General features: G+C 33.9%; 2 protein-coding genes across 3 annotated transcripts in view; both read left to right on the top strand.

Annotated features, from left to right (window-relative positions):
* LOC111057743 (probable medium-chain specific acyl-CoA dehydrogenase, mitochondrial) overlaps positions 1-23,522 on the top strand; it is a 95,035-nt gene that overhangs the window by 15,082 nt on the left and 56,431 nt on the right. For both annotated transcript variants that reach the window (XM_039430746.1, XM_039430747.1), the window contains exons 2-4: positions 191-262; positions 11,313-11,418; positions 19,021-19,188. In XM_039430746.1, coding sequence (XP_039286680.1) covers positions 245-262; positions 11,313-11,418; positions 19,021-19,188 — 292 coding nt within the window. In that variant the 5' untranslated portion in view covers positions 191-244. The remainder of the gene's footprint in view (positions 1-190; positions 263-11,312; positions 11,419-19,020; positions 19,189-23,522) is intronic.
* Positions 350-1,437, top strand: LOC120351912. Its single transcript, XM_039430755.1, has one exon. The coding sequence runs from the start codon at positions 640-642 to the stop codon at positions 1,414-1,416; it is 777 nt and encodes a 258-aa protein (XP_039286689.1). The 5' UTR covers positions 350-639; the 3' UTR covers positions 1,417-1,437.

The raw sequence follows: 23,522 nt of genomic DNA, 5'->3' as shown, positions 1-23,522 counted from the left end.
ATCACAATGTTTTAGGCAATTAACAATAGGCTATATATTTGAGTTCTACTAATTAGAAGTAACTTGGGCTATACATTTTTTAAATATACGATATTAAATTGTAAATTTTTGTAGCTTAGCGCATATTTTTTCGAATTTTCTTTACTAGTAAATCTATTTGAAATTTCCTACCATTGTTTTTTTTTTACAGAGTGCATTATTGATGATAAGTATTTAATCGACTCGCTCAGTATTCTGTTGAAAAATGGGACCACTAAAACAGGTAAGACTTTTATTCAAATGTCATGTTACGAATGTTTATATTGCTTTTCGAGAAAAGCTAATAGGCGGAGTCTTATTCAGAACCTTGCCCAATTAATATTGAGTTTTGTGAATTAGGTTTAGGTGAGTTATTCATGACATTTAACTTTGAATTATTACTAAAACCTGATGCCTATATTTGTCTATATTGCCTTCGTCTAAATTTATGCTTTGGCCTGATTAGCCAAGACGACGAAAAGGTGAGGTTTGGTTTGTGCGTAAAACTGCTGACGTCGACCACGACCGAATCGGACTCGAAAATTTGGTCAACTGCTTTTGTTGTTAATCATATAAGCGCTTTCGTTCATACAAAGTACATTGAAAGACTTGTGTCATTCAATGTCGGAAGAAATACAGAAACTAAAATCAAAAATTGAAAATAATACTGTTGTTGAATCTTCATTGAAACCAATTGAAGTGGGAAATAAAATAGAAGAATGTTGTTTAGAGAATAAACAAAGTTACAGTGAGGTTTTAAAGTCTGCATCAAAAAATAATTCAAGGACGAATAATATAAGGGAAGGTCGAGTCTTGCTTCTCACATCAAGCCATCGTCGAGAATGCAGTAACATACTTGATAAAACACTAAAACATAGATATAACATTCAAAGTTTTTACAAGCCTGGTGCACCAATAAAAGCAGTCGTTGAGTCAGCAAGAGAGCAAACAAAAGACTTCGGCAAGAATGATTTTCTTATAGTGCTGGGCGGTTCAAATAACATAAATGAACCAAACCTGGACCACCTTCCTGAAGTAACTGAGAAAATAAATGACGTTCCACTCAGTCTGAAAACAAACGTAATTATAAGCACGATTGCAAGTAGATTTGACAGGCCAGAACTGAATCAAACGATTAGCCAAACAAATATAGCAATTCACAAAACTATAAACAACCAGAAAAACAAAAATTCTAAACAGTTGGGGGTATGTTTCTTGAATGAGAGGTTGGAAAGAGAAAACTTTACCAACCATGGACTGCATCTAAATCGATCCGGCAAAGTAATATTCTGTAAAAGGTTAGCAGAGATGATTGAAAGCCGTCTGCAATCCTCTCGAACTTCACTCGTTACTGAGCCTTTTTTAGTAAAATGGCTCAAAACTGGGAGGGGGAATTAGATGATAATGTATCGGCAGCTCTATCAATTATTGTTGGTGAGAATAATTTAAATGAGGGCAACTCTTGTACTGGCAACGAAGAATTTCTAGCTCCAAATCAGTTAGAAGTATCAAGATTGAAGGATAATGATAATTTAACAAATATTAGTAAGAAAGTTTTTGCGGTTTTCCATCAGAATATTCAATATATTCGTAATAAGATTGATACACTAGAGGTTTTTCTAAAACAAGAGTCTCCTGATTTGGCAATTTTTACTGAGCATGGGTTAAAAGTAAATGAAATGTGGCAAATAACTCTACCCCATTATTCTTTAAGAGCTATTTACTGTAGGGAAGCGCATCGAAGTGGGGGAGTCTGTATATTCTCTAAAAATGATAAAAGCATTAATATACATAGTCTAGAGTATGTTGAAAGGTTCTCTGTGGAGATGGATCTGGAAGTGACAGGGGAGAGAGTGAAATCTGACAAAGGTTTCGAAGTAGCTGTGCTAGGTATTTACAGGTCACCTAACGGGGATTGGGAAAATTTTTGTGAGCTGTTCAACGAACTCTTAGAGATAACTACTATCGTTATTCAAAGGTGATTGTAGTAGGCGATTTTAACACAAACTTTGCAACACAAAATAAAATGACGGAGGACTTGAAAGATATTATAAACATGAATAATCTACAAATCAAAGTACATGACTATACAAGAGTGACTCCAACAACTCAAACAATAATTGATAATATACTCACTAACATAGAAGACTGTAAGATTAGATTAAACCGTTCAGAATTATTCGACCACAATTATCAAATTCTAGAGGTGAGAATGCAGGTCCAAAGTACAGCTGGTAGCAGTAAATTGTCGAAAGAAGTGCGAGAATGTGAGCAGAGTAACATCAATTATTGTTTAAAGCAGAAACTAAGGTTAGAAAATTGGAGTAGGGTATACAATGGTAATGACACAAACGACAAATATAATAGTTTCATAAATATTCTAGGGTTCCACATTAGTATCTGTTGCCCATTAAAAAAGGTTTTTGTCAAAAATAAGGTGGGAAAAATTGACGAATGGATTACTGAAGATATACTCGCTCAGAGAGATAGGGTTAAAGAAGCTTATAACGTATTCAAAGTATCAAGAGACATGCCAAGTGAAGAAAATTACAAAGCTTTGAAGAACAGTTACATGAAAGAAGTCAAGAAGGCGAAATGCAAGAAGACAGCTGAAATCTTGTCGAACTTCAACTTAGCAGTGTGGGATGTCATCAACAAGAATAGGAAGGTAGTTAATAAAGATGAATTCAGTAGTGTCCCCAGGATCAAAGACAACACTGACAAGTATATCACTGAATGTTCAGATATTTGTAATTTTTTCAATAATTATTACCAACAAGTAGCTAACAATCTTCAAAGATCACTCGATAATAGGGGTCTCAATAACATAAATTCAAGTAACGCCAGTTTGGTTCAAAATCAATTTAAATTTCATGTATTAACTCAAGATGAGTTGTCTAGCATAATTGACAGTTTAAATAATAAAAAGACCACAGGACTGGATGGAGTGTCAAGTGAGATTTTGAAAGAGTGCAAAGAGCAATTATTGGAACCATTAACTCACCACATCAACCACTCATTAGAAGAAGGAATTTTTCCAGACAGTTTGAAGGAGGGTAAGATATTGCCAATTTTCAAGAGTGGTGATAAAGAAAGAGTGGAGAACTATAGGCCCATCACTATTCTAAATATAGTTAGTAAAGTTTTTGAAAGGGCAGTCCTGAACAGGCTACTTCTGCACCTGAAAGAGAATAAGCTCATCTGTGATGAGCAGCATGGGTTTCAGAAGGGGAAATCAACTAAAACCGCTATAGTTGCTCTTGTGGAAAGACTGATAGAGGAAATAGATTCAGGTAATAAGGCCGCTGCAATATTCTTAGACTTATCTAAGGCGTTCGATTTTGTCAATCATAAAATTTTATTGGGAATTCTCCAGAACTTAGGGGGAAATGAGGTCGAACTAAAATGGTTTGAGTCATATGTTGTTGGCAGGAGTCAAAGTGTAGAGCTTACCACAGTAAAGGGCAACAGCATTGTAAAGATTAAGTCCGACAGAGTGCAGGTTCAGGCTGGAGTGCCCCAGGGCTCGGTGTTGGGACCATTGCTTTTTCTGCTTTATGTTGACCAACTACCCAAAGAACTGATAAATGGTAGAGCTCTCTTATTTGCAGACGATACATACGTCACTTATTTTCAGCAGTTCTGTGTTGGATAATCTTATTTGCAGACGATATGTCACTTATTTTCAGCAGTTCTGTGTTGGATAATCTTGAAACAAATGCCCACTTAGGGGTGCAGTCCATTGTACAGTTTTTGAATTTACTGAAGCTGACAATAAATAGCAAGAAATGTCAATACCTCCAATTCAAAAACAAACATAATATAATAGAAGATAGGAAGATAAACATTTTTGTAAATGATTGTCAACTTGATGATGAAGATCAGGTTCAATTTTTGGGTATTTTATTAGATAGGCGACTGACTTGGACTCCTTATATTGGAAAATTGTGTGCCAAAATAGCATCTGGAGTATTTGTCATGAGACAGCTTGCAAGGCTCAAAGATAAAAAGCTACTAATAACAGCCTACCATGGTCCCTTATTGTCGCATATAAGGTATGCCATCATAGTGTGGGGTAACTCGTCAAAGCAAAATATGGATAGAGTATTTAAGATGCAAAAGAGAGCGGTTAGGTGTATAGGAGAAGCGAATAGGCTAGATTCTTGCAGGCCACTGTTCAGGTCACTGGGTCTACTAACAGTGCCTAGCTTGTTCATCTATGAGGTTATTTTATTCGTAAGAGCAAGTGATTTGAGCCAAAATCTTGACGTTCATGACCTACAACACGCGAAACAGATCTGACTATCACTTGGTGAGGCATAATAGTAGACTATTCGAGAAAAAACCAAGCTATACTGGTAGATTATTCTATAACAAGCTACCGCTCATGCTGAAAAGAATTGAAAATACCCAGACATTTAAAAACCAATTGAAAAAGTATTTAATTGATGCAGCTTTTTATAGCTTACAAGAGTTCCTCTCAGATTGAACTAGCTTCAAAGAATTGAAATATGACGAGTAACTAGAGTAGGGCTGTATTATCGACTTATATGTTCACTTGACAATTCCGTATGGATTGGTATTTATACACTTTGACTGTTCTGTACTGTATGGAATTGAGTATTCATAAGAATGACTTGTCTTATACTCTCTCCTGGAGTCTCCAAGACGAAATCTTAAAAAAAACAAATCTTCTTTGCGGATCGAATATTATAACCATTAGATTGCGGAAGGACTCCTTCAAAAGCAGTACTTAGGACTCGGCTGTCGCAGGGAATTATTCCAACCTCAAATATATTGTAGATCAAGCAGGCAACTAGAAAGAAGACCGGGAAAACCAAATTGAAACTGTTCAAAGTTATAATTCATTATTATACAAGTATCAATCAAGCAGTCGTAGCGAGCAGACATAGTTTTTGGTTTAGTGTGAATAGTTGAAATAGTGTCTATGCAATAGTTAAAGTGCTGAGTTCAGTGTTTTAATTGTTGTGCGCGAGTTCAGTGCCCTGCGCTGAAAAATCAATTCATTGCTGAATTATCATCTAGTCCGGCTAAGGAATGTGAAAAATGTGAGGAATGTCGACTCCCAAAAGATTGCCGACCTTCCTCGTGCCAGAGTTAGAAGAAGAACTGAAAAAGACAACATAGTTAAAAGAAGTAGCGGAGTACCACATACAACCCAACAGAGAAAATTCACTTCAAGAAAGTACACTGGAGAAATATCCTATTCTCAAGTAACAAAACCCACTCCAAGCATACAACAGGAGAGTCAACCAAAGCAGCAGCAGCAGCAGCAGCAACAACAACCAGTTGATGTTAATAATGTTTTGCAGGAAATTTTAAACAGTTTGAACATTCTTTCTGGACGACTTGACAGCTTGGAAGGGAAGAGTAAGAGTATCGAGAAGAAAACTAAAAAATGAATATTACAAGCCAACAAGATATTAGGATTGCTACCTGGAATGCCAATGGAATAAATAATATCAATAATAATAGAAAACAAGAAATAGAAATATTTCTAAAGACCCGAAATATAGATGTGTGCCTTATCTTTGAAACCCATTCAACTGAGCAGACTCACTTCAAAATCAATGGATATAATGTTTACGAAACTATTCATCCTCAAAATCAAGCAAGAGGTGGAAGTGCTGTAATAGTGAAGGAGAGTATTAAACACTATGAAGACTTCAGTTTCCAAAGTAATGAAATACAGCTTACTGTAGTTGGAATAGAGTCAATCAACCAGAAAATACCTGTTGGAGCTGCATATTTCCCACCACGTTACAATTTAAAGAGAAATGATTATACAAATATTCTTCATCAGCTTGGAGATAGATTCATAGTGGGTGGAGATTTTAATGCCAAGCATAAGGATTGGGGTTCAAGACTCACAACTACTAAAGGAAAAGAGCTCAGAGAGGCTATCCAGGAGCTCGGCTGCGAATTCCATTCAACAGGGAAACCTACTTATTGGCCAACAGATTTGAATAAAACTCCAGATCTCCTAGATTTCTTCATAACAAAACGAATATCCAGTAATTTTATTGACATTGAAGAGAGCTTTGACATGGATTCTGATCATTCAGCTGTAATTCTCACACTCAGTGAACGAATAATAAAGAAAGAAGACAGAACAATGTTAGTCAACAGAACAACAGACTGGGAAGCTTTTAAAGTGGATTTGGAGAATAAAATCAACTTGAATATTCCCCTTAGAACAGCTGAGCAGTTAGATGAAGCCGCAGAAAATTTAATGTGGCAAATCCAGAAATCAGCCTGGAAAAACACTAGACAATACACCAGGAAAACAAAAGGATGCAATTACCCACTGGAGATTCGACAACTTGTTTTAGAAAAACGAAGGGCAAGAAGAAGATGGCAACAAACTCAGAAACAAACTCGGGATCCTGCTGACAAAAATATCTTGAATAACAAAACATAACAATAGAGAAGAGAGATAAGGAAACTAACTGAGGAATCCATTAATAACTACCTTCAAAATTTGACAGCTGATGCCAGTACAGATTATTCATTATGGAAAGCAACAAAAAGAATTAAGCGAGCAATATCACAATCCCCTCCAATCAGAAAACCAGATGGTACTTGGGCAAGAAATAACAGAGAAAAGACATAATTATATATTTGCTAATCATCTAGAAGAAATCTTTCAGGCAAACAACATTCAATCTGAAATTGATCCTGAAAAAGATATAATAGATGATTTAGATACAGAGATTGATCTAGTTTCTATAAATGAGGTTCAAGAAGAAATAAAAAATAATCTGAATACCAAAAAAGCACCTGGGTTTGATTTGATTACAGATTAAATCTTGAAGAAACTTCTAAGGAAAGGTATTGTCATGCTAACATATTTATTCAATGCATCACTCCGAATACAGCATTTCCTTCAATTTGGAAGGTGGCAGAAGTCATTATGTTGCAAAAGCCTGGGAAATGTCCTCAAGAAGCAAAATCGTACCGTCCAATATCTCTTCTACCTGTAATTTCAAAGCTTTTTGAGAAATTGCTAATGAAGAGATTGGCTCCCATAATAAGTAGCAGGAATCTGTTACCAGCCCATCAATTTGGCTTCAGGCAGAAGCACTCAACCCTGGACCAAGTACATAGAATCACTAATGTAATAGAGAATTCATTAGAGAAAAAATGTATATGCTCAGCAATCTTCCTTGATGTGGCACAGCCATTTGACAAAGTTTGGCATGAAGGACTGATCAATAAACTTCATAAAATTCTTCCCACTCAACTTGTAAAACTTTTAAACTCATACATGACTAACAGATTGTTTAGAGTAAAACAAGGTGATGACGTTTCTGAATTAAAGGAAATAAGGGCTGGAGTTCCACAAGGAATGTTCTTGGACCAGTTCTTTATGTGCTGTACACAAGCGATCTTCCTGAATTGGATGCTGTGACAATTGCTACTTTTGCTGATGATACTGCAATACTGGCAGAAGGGGAAACGGTACAAGAAGCAGCCACAAAACTACAGAATGCTAGCAACAAATTCAGTGACTGGACCAAAAAATGGAGAATTCGATTGAATGAGATGAAGTCCATTCATATCAACTTCACAAACAAAAATATCAATGATCTGATTCGTATAAATCTAAATGGGAATGTAGTACCATACAGCAACACAGCAAAATACCTTGGAATGACTCTTGACGTCAAGTTGAAATGGAAGGAGCATATCAAGATGAAAAGGAGTGAGCTGGGACAGACAATCACATCTCTCATTGGACAACAAAATATTGATTTACAAACAAATTCTTAAAGCTGTCTGGACGTATGGAATTCAGCTATGGGGCTGCTCTAGAACATCTAACATCAATCAGATTCAAACATTCCAAAAGAAAGTACTGCGGAACATGGTGAATGCGCCCTGGTACATAAGGAACAGCGATTTGCACCGAGATCTGCACATCCCCTATGTGACCAGTGAGATAAGACGATTGGCAGCCCATCATGAGTCACGTCTTCATCAACACAACAACACCGAAGTCATCCAACTACTAGACAGCACTTAACTCACAAGGAGGTTGAAGAGAACAAAGCCCTCCGAGTTGGTGTAGTGCTAGTGAAGTGAAAAAAGTATAAATTAAATAAATGTGTAGCGAAAGAATTTAAAGTAGAAAAATTATAGATTAGAACTGTAGGCTTCACTGGAAGACTTTAGCAATAAAAATTAATATTTTAGGATAAGAAATAAGAGAACAAAATTAATGGTTAGTCCTAGTGACTAGTTTTAATGGAAGTAATAATAAAAAAAAATTATTATACAATCAGAATTTTGAAGATTTCTGGAATGCTCTAAGAAAATTGAAATTCGAAAAATTCTATTACTAAGGAGAAAGTTATTTTATGAATATTTTTATGGGGTACGTCACAATTGAAGCTTTTTGTCTTGACAAACTGTAAAATGGAATATTATCGATCTTGAATGTTAGCACATTATAATGAATACGAACATAGTACTATGTAATCCTTTAAATTGGGAAAGCTTATTCGGATTTGTAAGAGCTGCACTAAAATATAGAAGCTCTCTCGTGAATGAATTTAACTTTAAAAATTCTTTATCTATAACTAGAAAAATAAAATTCTTTATCTATCTATCATTATTACACAATCAGAATTGTGAAGATTTCTGGAATGCTCTAAGAAAATTGAAATTAGAAAAATTTTATTACCAAGGAGAAAGTTATTTGATGAATATTTTTATAGGGTACGTCACAATTGAAGCTTTTTGTCTTGACAAACTGTAAAATGGAATATTATGGATCTTGAATGTTAGCACCTTATAATGAATACGAACATAGCACTATGTAATCTTAGGTTAGCGTTTAATTTTGAAGATCCGGTCGCGGTAGACGTCAGCAGTTTTAACGGGCCATCATTCACTATCCGACAATTTGGTCCAACTACGTTGGGCCATCACTTAGGATCTTTCACCACTCACGCTCCAGCTGGTTACTCAAACATCCCCACTCACGTACCAAATCAAACCTTGCGACTGACTCTGTGTGGTGAGACAAGTCAGTTGAACAGTTTACCAGACTTCCGACAGCATTCGTCTCTCCCACAGCAACCCCATTCACGTCGTCGTATTGATAAACCTCAAGTTGGGCAACTTATAGTGAATGGCCCGCTTCACACACAAATCAAATCCCACCTTCAATCGTTACACCCTTCAGTCTGCTAGCGCTAGTTTTTTGTGGGTTCGAATCTCACCGGTAGGCAAGGAAGTTTGATCAGTTCATCCAATTACTCACGCACAAGCAAAAAGCTCATGTAGGCATCATCCGAAATAATTATAATAGAAAAAATCCTAAAGAGCATACAAGGCAAAGTAAAGATTGAAGTTATCGTAGTGTTTTTAAGTAACAGGCCATAGTTTCTAATGAGTCATTTGGAATAAGCGATCTTGAATACGTTCTTTAATACCTCATCATTATGTTTGCTGTGACTTGGAAAATCATACATTAATTTTAATGTAATACAGAATTCAAATTGTTGGATTATATAGATTGTCCAGTCAAATGGTCGTTTTTCAGGAAACAGCCCTGAAAGAATTTTCCTCGATGGCTCTATATGTAGGCATATTTTGGGGCGCTCAATTCGATTCTGAAATTTGCTGAAACGCGAGAGGGCGGTTTCACCCCGCAAAATATAAACCTATCTTACTTCACGATCATATTTTTACAAAAAATAATTTACTTCACATGAAAGAGGAGATTCTGTTCTTCAAATCAAGACCAAGTACAATTTTAATCATTTTTGGTTATCGAGATACACAGCTTTGAATATAGAAATTAGCAATTTTTTCTTGTGTATGGTAACATGGGCTAAATTAATAATTATTTAAAGTGTTTGTGTTTTGTTGTGGAAATTAGTGAAGAATTGGAAAGTCGCACAAAACCTTTATTTGAGCAATTTATTTTATGAAATTGGGATGAAAAGAAGTTTTGGACTGTTGTCGTTTCTTTTTCCTTGAGTTGATTGTAAATGATAAATAAATACACTCTAGAAGTAATTTTCTATTTTTTATCAAATTTCAGTTTTGATACATGATTTTGAACCGCCTTGACGAGCTGAAAAGAATAAGCTGTAGTACGAGGAGATCTGATCATTCTGTCAAAAATTAAAAGTTTAAAATGTTGATCCTTGACGTATCCTTATGCGTGCCCCCCCCCACCACCAGGAAAAACTGAATTTAAGTGTATCTAACGGGTGATTCTCACAGAACATAACCCTCGTTAGATGATTTCAGCCGAAATATGTTTTTTTTTTTGTTAGGAAGGCCTTGAAATGGTATTATAATGAAAAAATCGTATTTTGGCTGTAGGGCATGATTTTCTATTTTGGGGGTATTCCCCCTCTCCCTTCTACTAAATCGAAAATTAATAAGGAATAATGTTCAGAATTATTTGTTTTGTAACGTGATGTGTGGTTTCTATCATTTCTAGAAAAATATCCAAGTTTTATAGGGTAGAAATGGTAAGTTTGCATAATTTTGAAAAACCCTTGAAAAAAATCCCTTTTTTGAAAATTTGTAGCTCCGGAACCAAAAATGGTAGAGTCCTGCGGAACCACTCAATTTATTGAAAATTTTATTATCTTTAATTTTGTAAAAAATATGCTTTTTATCGATAAACACTAAAAAATAAATTAAATTAAAAGATTAAATGGTAAAATAAATTAAAGTCCGAAATTTTGGGGTTTTTTGGGGGTAGAAGCCGCCCTCTGGCGTGTCAGCAAATTTCAGAATCGAATTCAACGCCCCAAAATACATAAACAATTGATAATGAAAAATTCTTTCGGTGCTGTTTCCTGAAAGACGACCATTTGACTAGACTAAGAGCACAGTGCTGCTCCGCGAATCTTAATGTACTCGAAAGTAGAGTCAATATCAATAACTATGTGCCGAAACACAATCTCAGTTCCATGGAGGTAGACAAGATGGTTCTTCTAATTTGAATGTTAGCACATTATAATGAATGCAAACATAGCACTATGATATTCTAGGCTAGCAGCTAATTTTGAAGGTTCATAGGCCTATAGATTATATTGTAGCTCGAATTGTGTTATACATTCTTACGTCCAAGCCAGGGGAGTTACATAAGCAATATGTTCCATGCTATTTTAAATGAATTTAAGTTAATTTCACTAGAAATCACAAGTGTAGAGGCATTTGAACAATACAATTTTATTGTTCGTTCATTAGGTTTCTCGCTAATTCTGTCTAGGCTAGATTCTACAAATTTGATATTTTTACAGGTTGTTCGAACGGCTGTTACCACTGGCAAGAAGCCCGGTGTTTTCGGCATGGCCAGCAAGCCTCATCAAGCACATGCTCACACCTATGCTAACGGAATGGCATTTGGTAAGATTTTTATTTTCAACACTTGCTCTCCCAATTACAAAAAACAACATAACTAATATTATACTGATGAACCTTTTTAAATAATCAATTCCTAAATTTCAATATTGAAATTGAATTTCAATTCCCAGTTCATGTTTTATTTTAATTTTTGTGGCATAAATATTGTCAGTCAACTGTAGAGCTCATGCTAATACTCAAACCATTATTGTAAAATGTATAAGAGCTTATTGAAAATGTTGATAATTATAACTTATGTTATAACTTATGTTAGTTGTATCAGTCTAGCCTTCTATGAGAGCGGTCGTGTCGATAGTGTCGTTCTAATCAATAACCGGCCGCTGCGCGATAAAATTTTCAGAACGAACTTTTACTAAATTAATCTATTATGGCAGAGTGTTTCAAGTGTAAATTGAGTTTCTCAGATAAAGAAATCGTGGTAGAGTATAGTGAGTGTAAAAATGGGTTTCACCCAGTGTGTACCAGACTAGAATCCATCGAGAAGTTTAAAAAAATGAACTCACAAGCCAAAGCTGCATGGAAATGTGACAACTGCAAAGCAGGAAAAAAATACTTCAGGTCATTCGGATAATCACTATAAACATTTCTCAGAAATAATAGAAAGTCTTCGAAGAGAAATAACTGATCTTAAAACCTCCTTCAACTCGAAATTGGACGAAGTCAACAAAACACTGAAAAATCTGAACATAAAAACTGATGAAATTAAAGAACATATCAACACTATCACAGTCGAACATCATGATTTGAAACAAAAGTACAATGAACTTGAGAAAGAAAACTCGGAAACCAAAATGCATGTTCAGAAATTGGAAAATGAAATTCACGATCTTCAGCAGTATACCAGAAAGGATAATCTAGAAATCGTTGGTATTCCCGAGGAAAATCTACTGGTTGTCATGGAGGCTGTCGCAAAATCTATAAACGTGGATTTCAAGAAGGAAGACCTATCGATTGTCCACAGAATGCCATCCGCCAAAGGATCTTCTTCTATCGTGGCGAAATTCAGTTCCAGGTGTAAGAAAATTGAATGGATCGCCGTGACAAGGAAAATGAAAGGCATCAAGTTCACCGATATATGCAACAAGCTACCCAGATCAGACGTCTATGTGAATGAACACCTCTCACCGTACTACAAACGATTACTAGGTAAAGCTAAAAGTCTAAAAATAAATAAAAAGCTTACTTTCGTCGGGGTTCGTGATTGTAAAATTTTTGTTAAAAAAAGTGTACATTCTCGAACAAAAAGAATCATGAACGAAGAGGACTTGAACGAATACAATAATTAGATCGTCAATGTAAATGTTTTCTTAATTTATTATTGCGCAGTGCATTGGTTTTATTTACTGTATTTTCCTATCAGGTTTCATATTATTTCCCTCATTTGAAATTTATTATTGCGCAGTGCATAGGTTTTATTGACTGTATTTTCCTATCAGGTTTCATATTATTTCCCTTATTTAAAATTTTTAATCTCATTTAAAATTTAAAATCTTGTCGTGTTTCACTTTTTTATTCTTCTATTTTCTTTTCTTTTGGGTTATTGATGAATAATGAGTATAGCTTTGATGAGGTGATCGATTTGGAGTGTTTTGATACAATTGAGAGTGATGATATTTTTAGTTTTGAGCCCTATTTTCATATAGATGCAACAACAGATTCTATTGAAGCTTTTAATGTAATACATATGAATATACGGAGTTTGGGGAAAAATTTTGATGAGTTTTTATACGTCTTAGAAAACTGTAAAATAAATTACGATGCAATAATTCTAACGGAAACTTGGATGACTGATGATGAAGTTTTTGATTACAGTTTAGGTGGCTATCTAGATTATCTCAACTACGAAAATTCGGAGGCAGATATAATTCCGATTAGATTAATAGCTTTCAACTATTTCATAACATTATTTGCAATTTACAGGTCTCCATCCTCTAATATCGAACTTTTTCTGAATGATCTAGATGCAAGTCTGTCTGACATTCATGAAACAGAAAATATTCTTTTAATTGGAGATTAAAACATAGATATTTTGCGTAATAGTAATCTAGCAAATGAATATAGTAGCCTTATGCAGATGTATGGTCTAAGATCGCTTGTGAATAAGCCAACTAGAATTTCATTTAAAACAAAAACATGTATTGATCACATATTTTGGAGAAATGTAAATTTTAAAGAAGATAATGTAATAAGCTCTATACAGAAAACCTATATTACTGATCATTTCTGTACTACTTTTCACGTGAGAAATCCAAACACATTTTTTAAAGAATTAAGAGAGGTCTTCACAGAAAAAATTAATTATAAGAAATTGATAGAAGGGCTACAAAAAGAAAGTTGGGGAAATGAAATTTCCTTCAATGATCAAAATAATTTATGTAGACTTAGATGATAAGATTGATACATTTTGTAGTAAGTTAATAAGTAATATTAAATCAGCTAGTGAACAGATAAAAATAAAAAATAAAAATAGACCACTGAAAAAAGGATAACTCCGGGGCTGATAAGATCCATTAGAGAGCGTGATAAATTGCATAAAAAACTAAACAGTCAGTCATTCAATATTGAATTACAATCTAGGTACAAAACATATAGAAATTTATTAAATAAACTTATAAGAAAAACTAAATTTGAGTATTACAAAACCAGAATCTCTAATTCTAAAGGAAATAGTAAAAAAACTTGGAATTGCATAGAAGAAATTCTAGACATGCAACGTGCAAATAAACCGCCCAATATTGATCCAGATATTTTAAATTGTTATTTTGCTGGAGTGGGGAGAACTTATGCTGAAAGAATCGATATTGTACAACACTCAGTGGATGCACAACGTTTACGTTGTTTGGCGGCGGACAGTCCACATTCATTCTTCATGCGTCCAACAAGCTCCGATGAGATATTAGTTATCATCAGAAACTGGCTCGTCCCCGGGGGTGGATGGACTGGGTAATGTATGTTTGAAGAATATTGCTGATATTATAGCGAAACCATTGTCAGCGTTATTCAACAAATGTTTTGAATTGGGTCATTTTCCATCTCATTTCAAGATAGCAAAAATAGTTCCTCTATTCAAATCAGGTGACAGAAAGGCTCCCGAAAACTATCGCCCAATCAGTTTAGCAATCTATCTAAAATATTTGAAAAACTTATAAAACGACGATTGATAGAATACCTTAATAAATATAAATTTTTAGCTGATAATCAATTCGGTTTCCAAGAGGGCAAATCAACTGAGGATGCTATGACAAATTTAGTTCGGATAATTACAGATAACTTTCAGAGCAACAAAAAAACTTAAGCAGTATTCCTGGATTTAGCAAAAGCCTATGATACCATCCCTCACAGGCCCCTTCTGAATAAGTTGGAAAGTATAGGTTTTAGAGGAACAGTTCTAAAATTATTTGAAAGCTACTTGCAAAATAGATCTCAGGTACTCACTCTAAATGAAAAAAAAAACAAGTTTAATGATATTGACTGGGTTTGGCTTTCCCCAGGGTACAGTCCTTTTACCGATATTATTTTTGACATACATTAATGATCTCTTGAAAATTAATATTAATAACTGTACTACTATATCTTTTGCCGATGATACTGCCTTGGTTTTCACCGGACCAGATTGGAGGCAGGTGGAGCGATTGACGGAATCGGGTCTGGCTATTGTGAAGTCATGGCTGGATCAACATTCATTAACTCTAAATGCAAAGAAAAGCGTTTACATGGCCTTCTCACCCTCAGTGAGATCAGCCCCCCGGGAAGGGTTACATACAGGTATTAAAAATTCACTCCCCTGACTGCGCCTATTATGCATATCAACGGGTGAGGCACGAGGACTGTGGTTGAAGCTCGTTAGAAAAAGTGAATGTAATAAAATTTTTAGGCGTTATGTTCGACTGTCATCTGAAGTGGAATGCTCACATTGATAGTCTGTGTAGAAGATTGAGACATGTCATAAGTTTCATAAATTGAGCGGTCTCGGGGATGCGAATATAGTGAAATTGGTGTACTCGGCATATGCTCAGTCAATTTTTCAGTATGGAATCAGGGTGTGGGGTGGTGCCTTGAATACGCACATGAACAAGATTCTCGTATTGCAAGCCGCTCTTGGCCGTCCCAGACGCTACCCAACAAATCTTCTGTCTGTTGAGTTCCCCGTGCTAACGGTAAAGCAGCTCTATATAAAAAATTTAATACTGTACCTGAATAAATGTAAAAATATATTTAAACCATACATGATGTCATAAAACTTCCGAGCGCAACCGAATTAGTGCGGGTTGGAAGCGCGTATATGTGTACGCAGCTTTATAAATAGAACTGACTCAACTGTTTGCCGAAGACAATTCACTTACAGCAGCTATAAACCTATTAACTTGGTACCTCAACACTTTCTAGAAAAACATATTACTAAGTCATCCATAAGAAATATAGTTGAATGGATAAAATCTGTTAATGTATCACCTCTTTCATAATTGATCTCCTTATCTTTTGTCACCTCCATATAGATTTTTAGTTTTAATTTAGGTGTTTTTTCCTATAGCCATCTCTGTAATAAAGCACTCCTTTTGTTTATTATTTATTTTTATTTTCAATATTGATATATCGATTAAATGTTTTATTAATTTTGTAAGTTAAGATTTCTAAGATTGATATTCGTTGCAGCACACAAACCTCTGATTTTGCTGGCAACGCCTATAAGCTAATTTTGAGAAGAATTATTTTTTATTTCATGTTAATGTTTAAATTAAGTTTTTAATTGTGTTTTTGTTTTAAAAAAATTGTATTGTATTATGGCAAATAAAGAATTTGAATTTGAACTTTTTCACTTTCATCCATCTTGTTGTCACTCTTGTAAATCCAAGTTTAGTATTACCGGTAATTAATGAGGTGTTTGTGAATTAAAATAGAATTGTTTTTGTCGCCTTGATGTAGAAAGTTGACTGCGTCAGGTTTGATTGGTTATTCAACAATAATTCAGTTTATGTAATATTTCGATTTTCTAATTGCAGCTAATGTTGCAATATCCAGCATTCAATTATCTGGCTTTCAATTAATTGAACAGGAAACGTTTCATATGTTGTATTGTTATTGATATTAGGTCAAATTTACTCTCAAATTAACTTATTTTTATTTTGAGGATTGAATGTTTTTCACGTTTTATAAAGTTTATTATTTTGCTTTTTCCGTGTGTCATAGAAAGTTTGCGGTCTTTCATTATATATATATATATATATATATATATATATATATATATATATAATATATATATATATAATAAAGACAGCAAACTTTCTATGACACACACTTATATATATATATATATATATACAGGGTGATTCTTAATTATGGTAAAATAATTTAATTTAATACGTGATAGTAGAGGTAAAAATAAGAAAAAAAATTCTTATAAACTATAAACATATATCCATAAACGCTTCATTAGCGAGCTATACAGGGTGAAAGATTTCGCCCGAAATTCAGTTCCTCTGGTGAAATACACCGATGCTGAATTGTTTGGCGACTAGTTCTTGGAAAACTTATGCTGGATTCATTAATTCATATTTGGAAAAATATCTGAAAAATTGAATAAAACTAGTCTGGAAGCTGTAGTGTGAGTAGTTTTTGAGAAAAAAGTTGAAATATGCAAAAAATCTAAGTAGAAAAAACATAGACTTCTACGTTTGATGCCCAATAACTTTCTTTAATGACCAGTAAACAAATAATTTTTCGCACTCAAAATTGTAGAGAATTTAATTCTGAGATGAATCATGTAAGCTGTGTAAACTAAATTTGAATAAAAGTTGAATAAAATGTATTATTATGTAGTACATTACACCACAAAAATTTACTGTTTTATGATGAGAGAGCTAATAACTCATAGGTTGTAGCTGATTGCAAATAAAATATTCGGTTTTTTATGAAAAGTTTGATTCCTATATGAATGTAATATATCTATATGACATTTTACTTATACCAAAAGACTAAAGATGATGTTCAAAGTGACCTCCGTTGTTCTGAATGCATATGTTCAGACGTCTTCTCATCGATTGTCGGACCCGTTCAAATATTCCAGGAGTATGCTTTATCATTTCTATTCCGTTCAAAATCCTTAATCGGAGTTCTTCAATGGTATCAATCGGAGTATTGTATACCAAGGTTTTCAAGTGTCCCCAGAGATAAAAATCCAAAGGATTTAAGTCTAGTGACCTAGCTGGCCATGGTACTGGCCCACCTCGACCTATCCATTGATTTGGAAAGCTGTGATTCAGGTGTTCACGAACAGCAACACTGAAGTGTGCTGGAGCTCCATCATGCATAAACCAAATGTTTTGGCGCAACTGAAGAGGTACATCTTCAAATAAGATGAGTAGCTCCTATCTCAAAAAGTTTAAGTAGATTATGTCATTAAGCCTGGAAGGAAGCTCGAACAGAAGTTTCCAACCTGCCCAAATGTTTACTGAAAACTGATGTTGTGGACGATTAGGATTGATGGCATGAGGATTCTCATCTGCCCAAATATGTTGGTTGTGGACGTTAACGATAGCTGTTCTTGTAAAGTGTGCCTTGTCGGTAAATAAAACGGTTGTTAAAAAATTTGGGTTAACAAGTGTTTCTAAAAACCATCGGCAAATACCAGCACGGGGAATACAGTCTCGTGGCAATAGAGTATGAACTTTCTGGAGGTGGTATGGATGTAATTGTTTCTCTTTTAGTATCCTCCAAATAATAGATTGATTGACATTAAACTGCACTGACAAAAAACACAGCGCGGTTACAGTAGGCATAACTTACAGTTTGTTGTTTTGTTCAACAGTGAGCTGAAATATATTTTCTGAAAATAACTTTCAGCTGATAATTTCTTTTGAATATTTTCTTATTTAAAACAAAATAAATCAGCTGTTTTGGAACAGCTGTTATTTAAATCCATGTTTTATTTGCAATCAGCTACAACCTATGAGTTATTAGTTCTCTCCTCATAAAACAGAAAATTTTTGTGGTGTAACGTACTACATAATAATACATTTTATTCAAATTTAGTTCACACAGCTTACATGATTCTTCTCAGAATTGAATTCTCTACAATTTTTATTGCGAAAAGTTATTTGTTTACTGGTCATTAAAGAAAGTTATTAGGCATCAAACGTAGAAGTCTGTGTTTTTCTACTTAGATTTTTTGCATATTTCAACTTCTTTCTCAAAAACTACTCACACTACAGCATCCAGACTAGTTTTATTCAATTTTTCAGATATTTTTCCAAATATGAATTAATGAATTCAGCATAATTTTTCCAAGAACTAGTCGCCAAACAATTCAGCATCGGTGTATTTCACCAGAGGAACTGAATTCAGAAATACAGTGAATTCAGTTCTCTGGTGAAAAAACTGAATTCAGTTCCTCTGGTGAAATACACAATATACACAATATTTATAGTTATATATATAAATATGTGTTATGTGTTCTATACTATATACTATATATATAGTATCTTATATATATATATATATATATATATATATATATATATAACTATTAATATTGTGTTCTATACTGTTAGTTTGCCAATTGTAACTAATATTATTGTATATTTGCAGAACTGAATGAAACACAAGCAGAATTCCAAGAGTTGGCCAGGAAGTTCACGGCTGAAGAAATCATTCCGGTGGCTGCACACCATGACAAGACTGGCGAATTCCCATGGGACATAATCAAGAAAGCACATGGACTTGGTCTCATGAACGGTCACATCCCAGCTTCATGTGGTCAGTTGCTGCCATTTTATTTATTCATAGTATACCAAATTTTAAATTTCTTGATTGTGATTATTCATGTCATTAAAAAAAATCTTATTCAAATGATACAAGAGTTGAAATAATAGGGAAAGAAATAGTTTGTTTTAACTCCTTTACTTCCCAATTAAAAAAAAGGGAAGTTGATTTCCACAACTGTGTGAGTACTGAATGGTTATGGAAATATTTCTGTAGAAAACTACATTTGAGACAGAATATTCATTATTTTGATTCGAGCTGCACTCGTAGGTCGCAGATCAGAACTATTTTGACTAACAAAACATTTCCACTACAGTAGTATCAATGTATTACTGTAGTATTACTTTGATTGTAATTCATATTCACTAATAACCAGCAACCCTCGATTAAGAAATCTACTAAGATAGAAACAATATACAGTTGTTATTAATTATGTGATCCCCATTCTATCATCCTATTGTGATTGAAAACTTTAGGGCCAATGCACTTTCTCATTCCTTCACATTTCATTTTTAACTTACAAAATTAATAAAATATCTTTTCACCTACTGCTTTTCTAACGCTTCCTCTAAATAGGCTGGTTAGTCTTTCTGATAGCAATGAACAAGCTTGTTGGACTCACTGAAACTAACCTAATTCAGTATAATAGTGGTCGTGGATGAAGTGATGTTTGCAACAGTTTATAAGACTCGCTGCGCCCCCTAACCTACTGTAGATGTAACTCATGGTTTAAAAGATCTCATAAGACTTGCATAATAATCTTTGAATAATCTTGCTAATAATCTTTTTGAAAAATTCTTATTAATTAACTTCTTGTTAATATTAATTAACTATTAACTATTTTCAATAAAGTATTATATTATACAAATATAAATTATTCCTCTCATATTATTTGTTTCATCTTTATGTTGTTCTAAGTTTTTCACATCTATTGATTATATCTATTTACATCTATTAATATCTATTAACATGAGCTACAAACTCTTGCAATTGAAATTGAAGTGATTTGGTTTGTACATTGATAATAAATATCGGGGCACCGAGCTTCTCCCGTTATTTATTTATTGATAAACAGAACACAATTCTTTTAAATGATGGGGAAGGACTAACAGGCACAGTCCAAACTGTTTCTTCCCCGAATTTTTATTTATACATACTAGCCGTCAGGCTCGCTTCGCTCGCCATATCCGTCTAGCAAGGGTGCTCCGCCTCCTGGACCCCCGACCGGATCGTCCAAAAATGAGATCAGCGGGCTCGCTTTGCTCGCCTGCATTTTTCATTTGAGCATGCTTCATTCCATCAGAAAGTCAAAGTACTGAGAAAACCTGAGAAAAACGTTGGAAAAACGAAGATTTTGGGCGTATCTTTGATGAAATTTCAAAGTCACCTAATCACAAAATTTTTAGACCCTAGCTAAACCTCTGTACCAAATTTGAAAATTTTCTGTCTATTAATTGATTAAAGAACTGAGAAAATGCAAAAAACAACCGCTAATTTTGGGCGTATCTTTGGCGTTATTTCAAATTCCTTCTAACACAACATTATTACACCCTAGCTGAGCTTCTATACTAAATTTGAACATTTTCTGTTCATTTGTTCTCGACAAAGCTGAGAAAACGCTGGAAAAACGCAGATTTTAGGCGTATCTTTGTAATTTTTTCCAAATCCGTTCTTAGTGCGCCTCTAAAGGGCAAACTGAACATACCTACCAAATTTGAACGTTTTTGGTCCGGTAGATTTTTAGTTCTGGGAGTGAGTGAGTCAGTCAGTCAGTGAATGAGTGCCATTTCGCTTTTATATATATATATATATATATATATATATATATATATATATATATATATATATATATATATATATATACAGGGTGATTCATAATTATGGTAAAATATTTTAATACGTGATAGTAGAGGTAAAAATAAGAAAAAAAGTTCATATAAACATATATCCATAAACGCTTCATTAGCGAGCTATACAGGTTGGAAGATTTAGCCCGGAATTCAGTTCCTCTGGTGAAATATACAGATGCTAAATTGTTTGGGGACTAGTTTTTGAAAAACTTATGCTGTATTCATATGGAAAAATATCTGAAAAATTGAATAAAACTAGTCTGAAAGCTGTAGTGTGAGTAGTTTTTGAGAAAAAAGTTGAAATATGCAAAAAATCTAAGTAGAAAAACATAGACTTCTACTTCAATAACTTTCTTTAATGACCAGTAAACAAATAATTTTTCGCAATAGAAATTGTAGAGAATTTAATTCTGAAATGAATTATGTAAGCTGTGTAAACTAAATTCAAATAGAAGTTGAATAAAATGTATTCTTATGTAGTACATTACACCACAAAAATTTGCTGTTTTATGAGGAGAGAACTGATAACTCATAAGTTGTAGCTGATTGCAAATAAAATATTCGGTTTTTTATAAAAAGTTTTTTTTATATGAAAGTAGCTTATCTAAATGACATTAAACTTATACCAAAAGACTAGTTGATTATGCCATTAAGCCTGGGAGGAAGCTCAAACAGAAGTAGATGATCTCCTATGATTCCTGCCCAAATGTTTACTGAAAACTGATGTTGTAGAAGATTAGGATTGATGGCATGTGGATTCTCAGCTGCCCAAATATGTTGGTTGTGGACGTTAACGATAGCTGTTCTTGTAGAGAGTGCCTCGTCGGTAAATAAAACGGTTGTTAAAAAGTTTGGGTAAACAAGTTTTACTAAAAACCATCGGCAAATACCAGCACAGTCTTGTGGCAATAGAGTATGAACTTTCTGGTATGGATGTAATTTTTGCTATTTTAGTATCCTTCAAATAATGGATTGATTCAAATTAAACTGTACTGACAACTCTCTCGTGCTCTTCTCTGGTTGTCCATAAATTCCATTAAGAACTTGTTCTTCTAACTCAACAGTCATAGTAGATCGGGGTCTGCCTGCATAAATGTGCTCTTTGGATATCAAAGGATCTGTTTCAGACAGACGTTGATGAATAGTGGCAAAAAACCTTGAACTTGGACATACTCGGTTAGGAAAGTTCTCTTGATACAAACGTCTTGCTTCAGTACTATTACAGTTGTGTCCCATTCCATACATTTAATGCATGTCAGCTAATTCGGAGTAAGAATAATGTCTAAGATTACCTGCCATTTTTCAAAAATTAACACTCAACAAAAAAGCAAAGAGGAATGGTTATTAATAACTGGTTGATAGATTAAACAAAAAACACAGCGCGGTTACAGTAGGCCTAACTTACAGTTTGTTTTTTTCTGTTCAACAGTGAGCTAAAATATCTCTGAAAATAATTTTCAGCTGATAATTTCTTTTAAATATTTTCTTATTTAAAACATAATAAATCAGCTGTTTTGGAACAGCTGTTATTAAAATCCATGTTTTATTTGCAATCAGCTACAACCTATGAGTTATTAGTTCTCTCCTCGTAAAACAGCAAATTTTTGTGGTGTAATGTACTACATAAGAATACATTTCATTCAACTTTTATTCAAATTTAGTCAACTCAGCTTACATAATTCTTTTCAGAATTAAATTCTCTACAATTTTGAGTGCGAAAAATTATTTGTTTACTGGTCATTAAAGAAAGTTATTGGGCATCAAACGTAGAAGTCTTATGTTTTTCTACTTAGATTTTTTGCTTATTTCAACTTTTTTCTCAAAAACTACTCACACTACAGCTTCCAGACTAGTTTTTTTCAATTTTTCAGATATTTTCCCACATGAATCCAGCATAAGTTTTTCAAAAACTAGTCCCCAAACAATTCAGCATCTGTGTATTTCACCAGAGGAACTGAATTCCGGGCGAAATCCTTTACCATGTATAGCTCGCTAATGAAGCGTTTATGGATATATGTTTATATGAACTTTTTTTCTTATTTTCACCTCTACTATCACGTATTAAAATATTTTACCATAATTATGAATCACCCTGATGTTTTATATATTATATATATATATATATATATATTATATATATATATAAAAGCGAAATGGCACTCATTCACTGACTGACTGACTCACTCACTCCCAGAACTAAAAATCTACCGGACCAAAAACGTTCAAATTTGGTAGGTATATAATATTTATACCAGGTAGGTATATATATTTAAAATATTTTACCATAATTATGAATCACTCTGTATATATATAAACAGGATAGATTAAAAACACTTAAAAACTTACATTTAAACGAAAATTTTCGGGGGCTGGGCCCCCTTTGTCAATCAAACAGGAAGTGAAGTGGTGCAGATTTGAACATTACAACGGTCGTGACCACAGAAACGCGGTAGAGATGTTGTGTAGACCATAGAGCAC

Source organism: Nilaparvata lugens, chromosome 6 (genome assembly GCF_014356525.2).
Source record: "Nilaparvata lugens isolate BPH chromosome 6, ASM1435652v1, whole genome shotgun sequence".
Classification (NCBI taxonomy): domain Eukaryota; kingdom Metazoa; phylum Arthropoda; class Insecta; order Hemiptera; family Delphacidae; genus Nilaparvata; species Nilaparvata lugens.
Note: the sequence above shows the minus strand (reverse complement) of the source record. Positions and strands in the feature narration are given on the sequence as shown.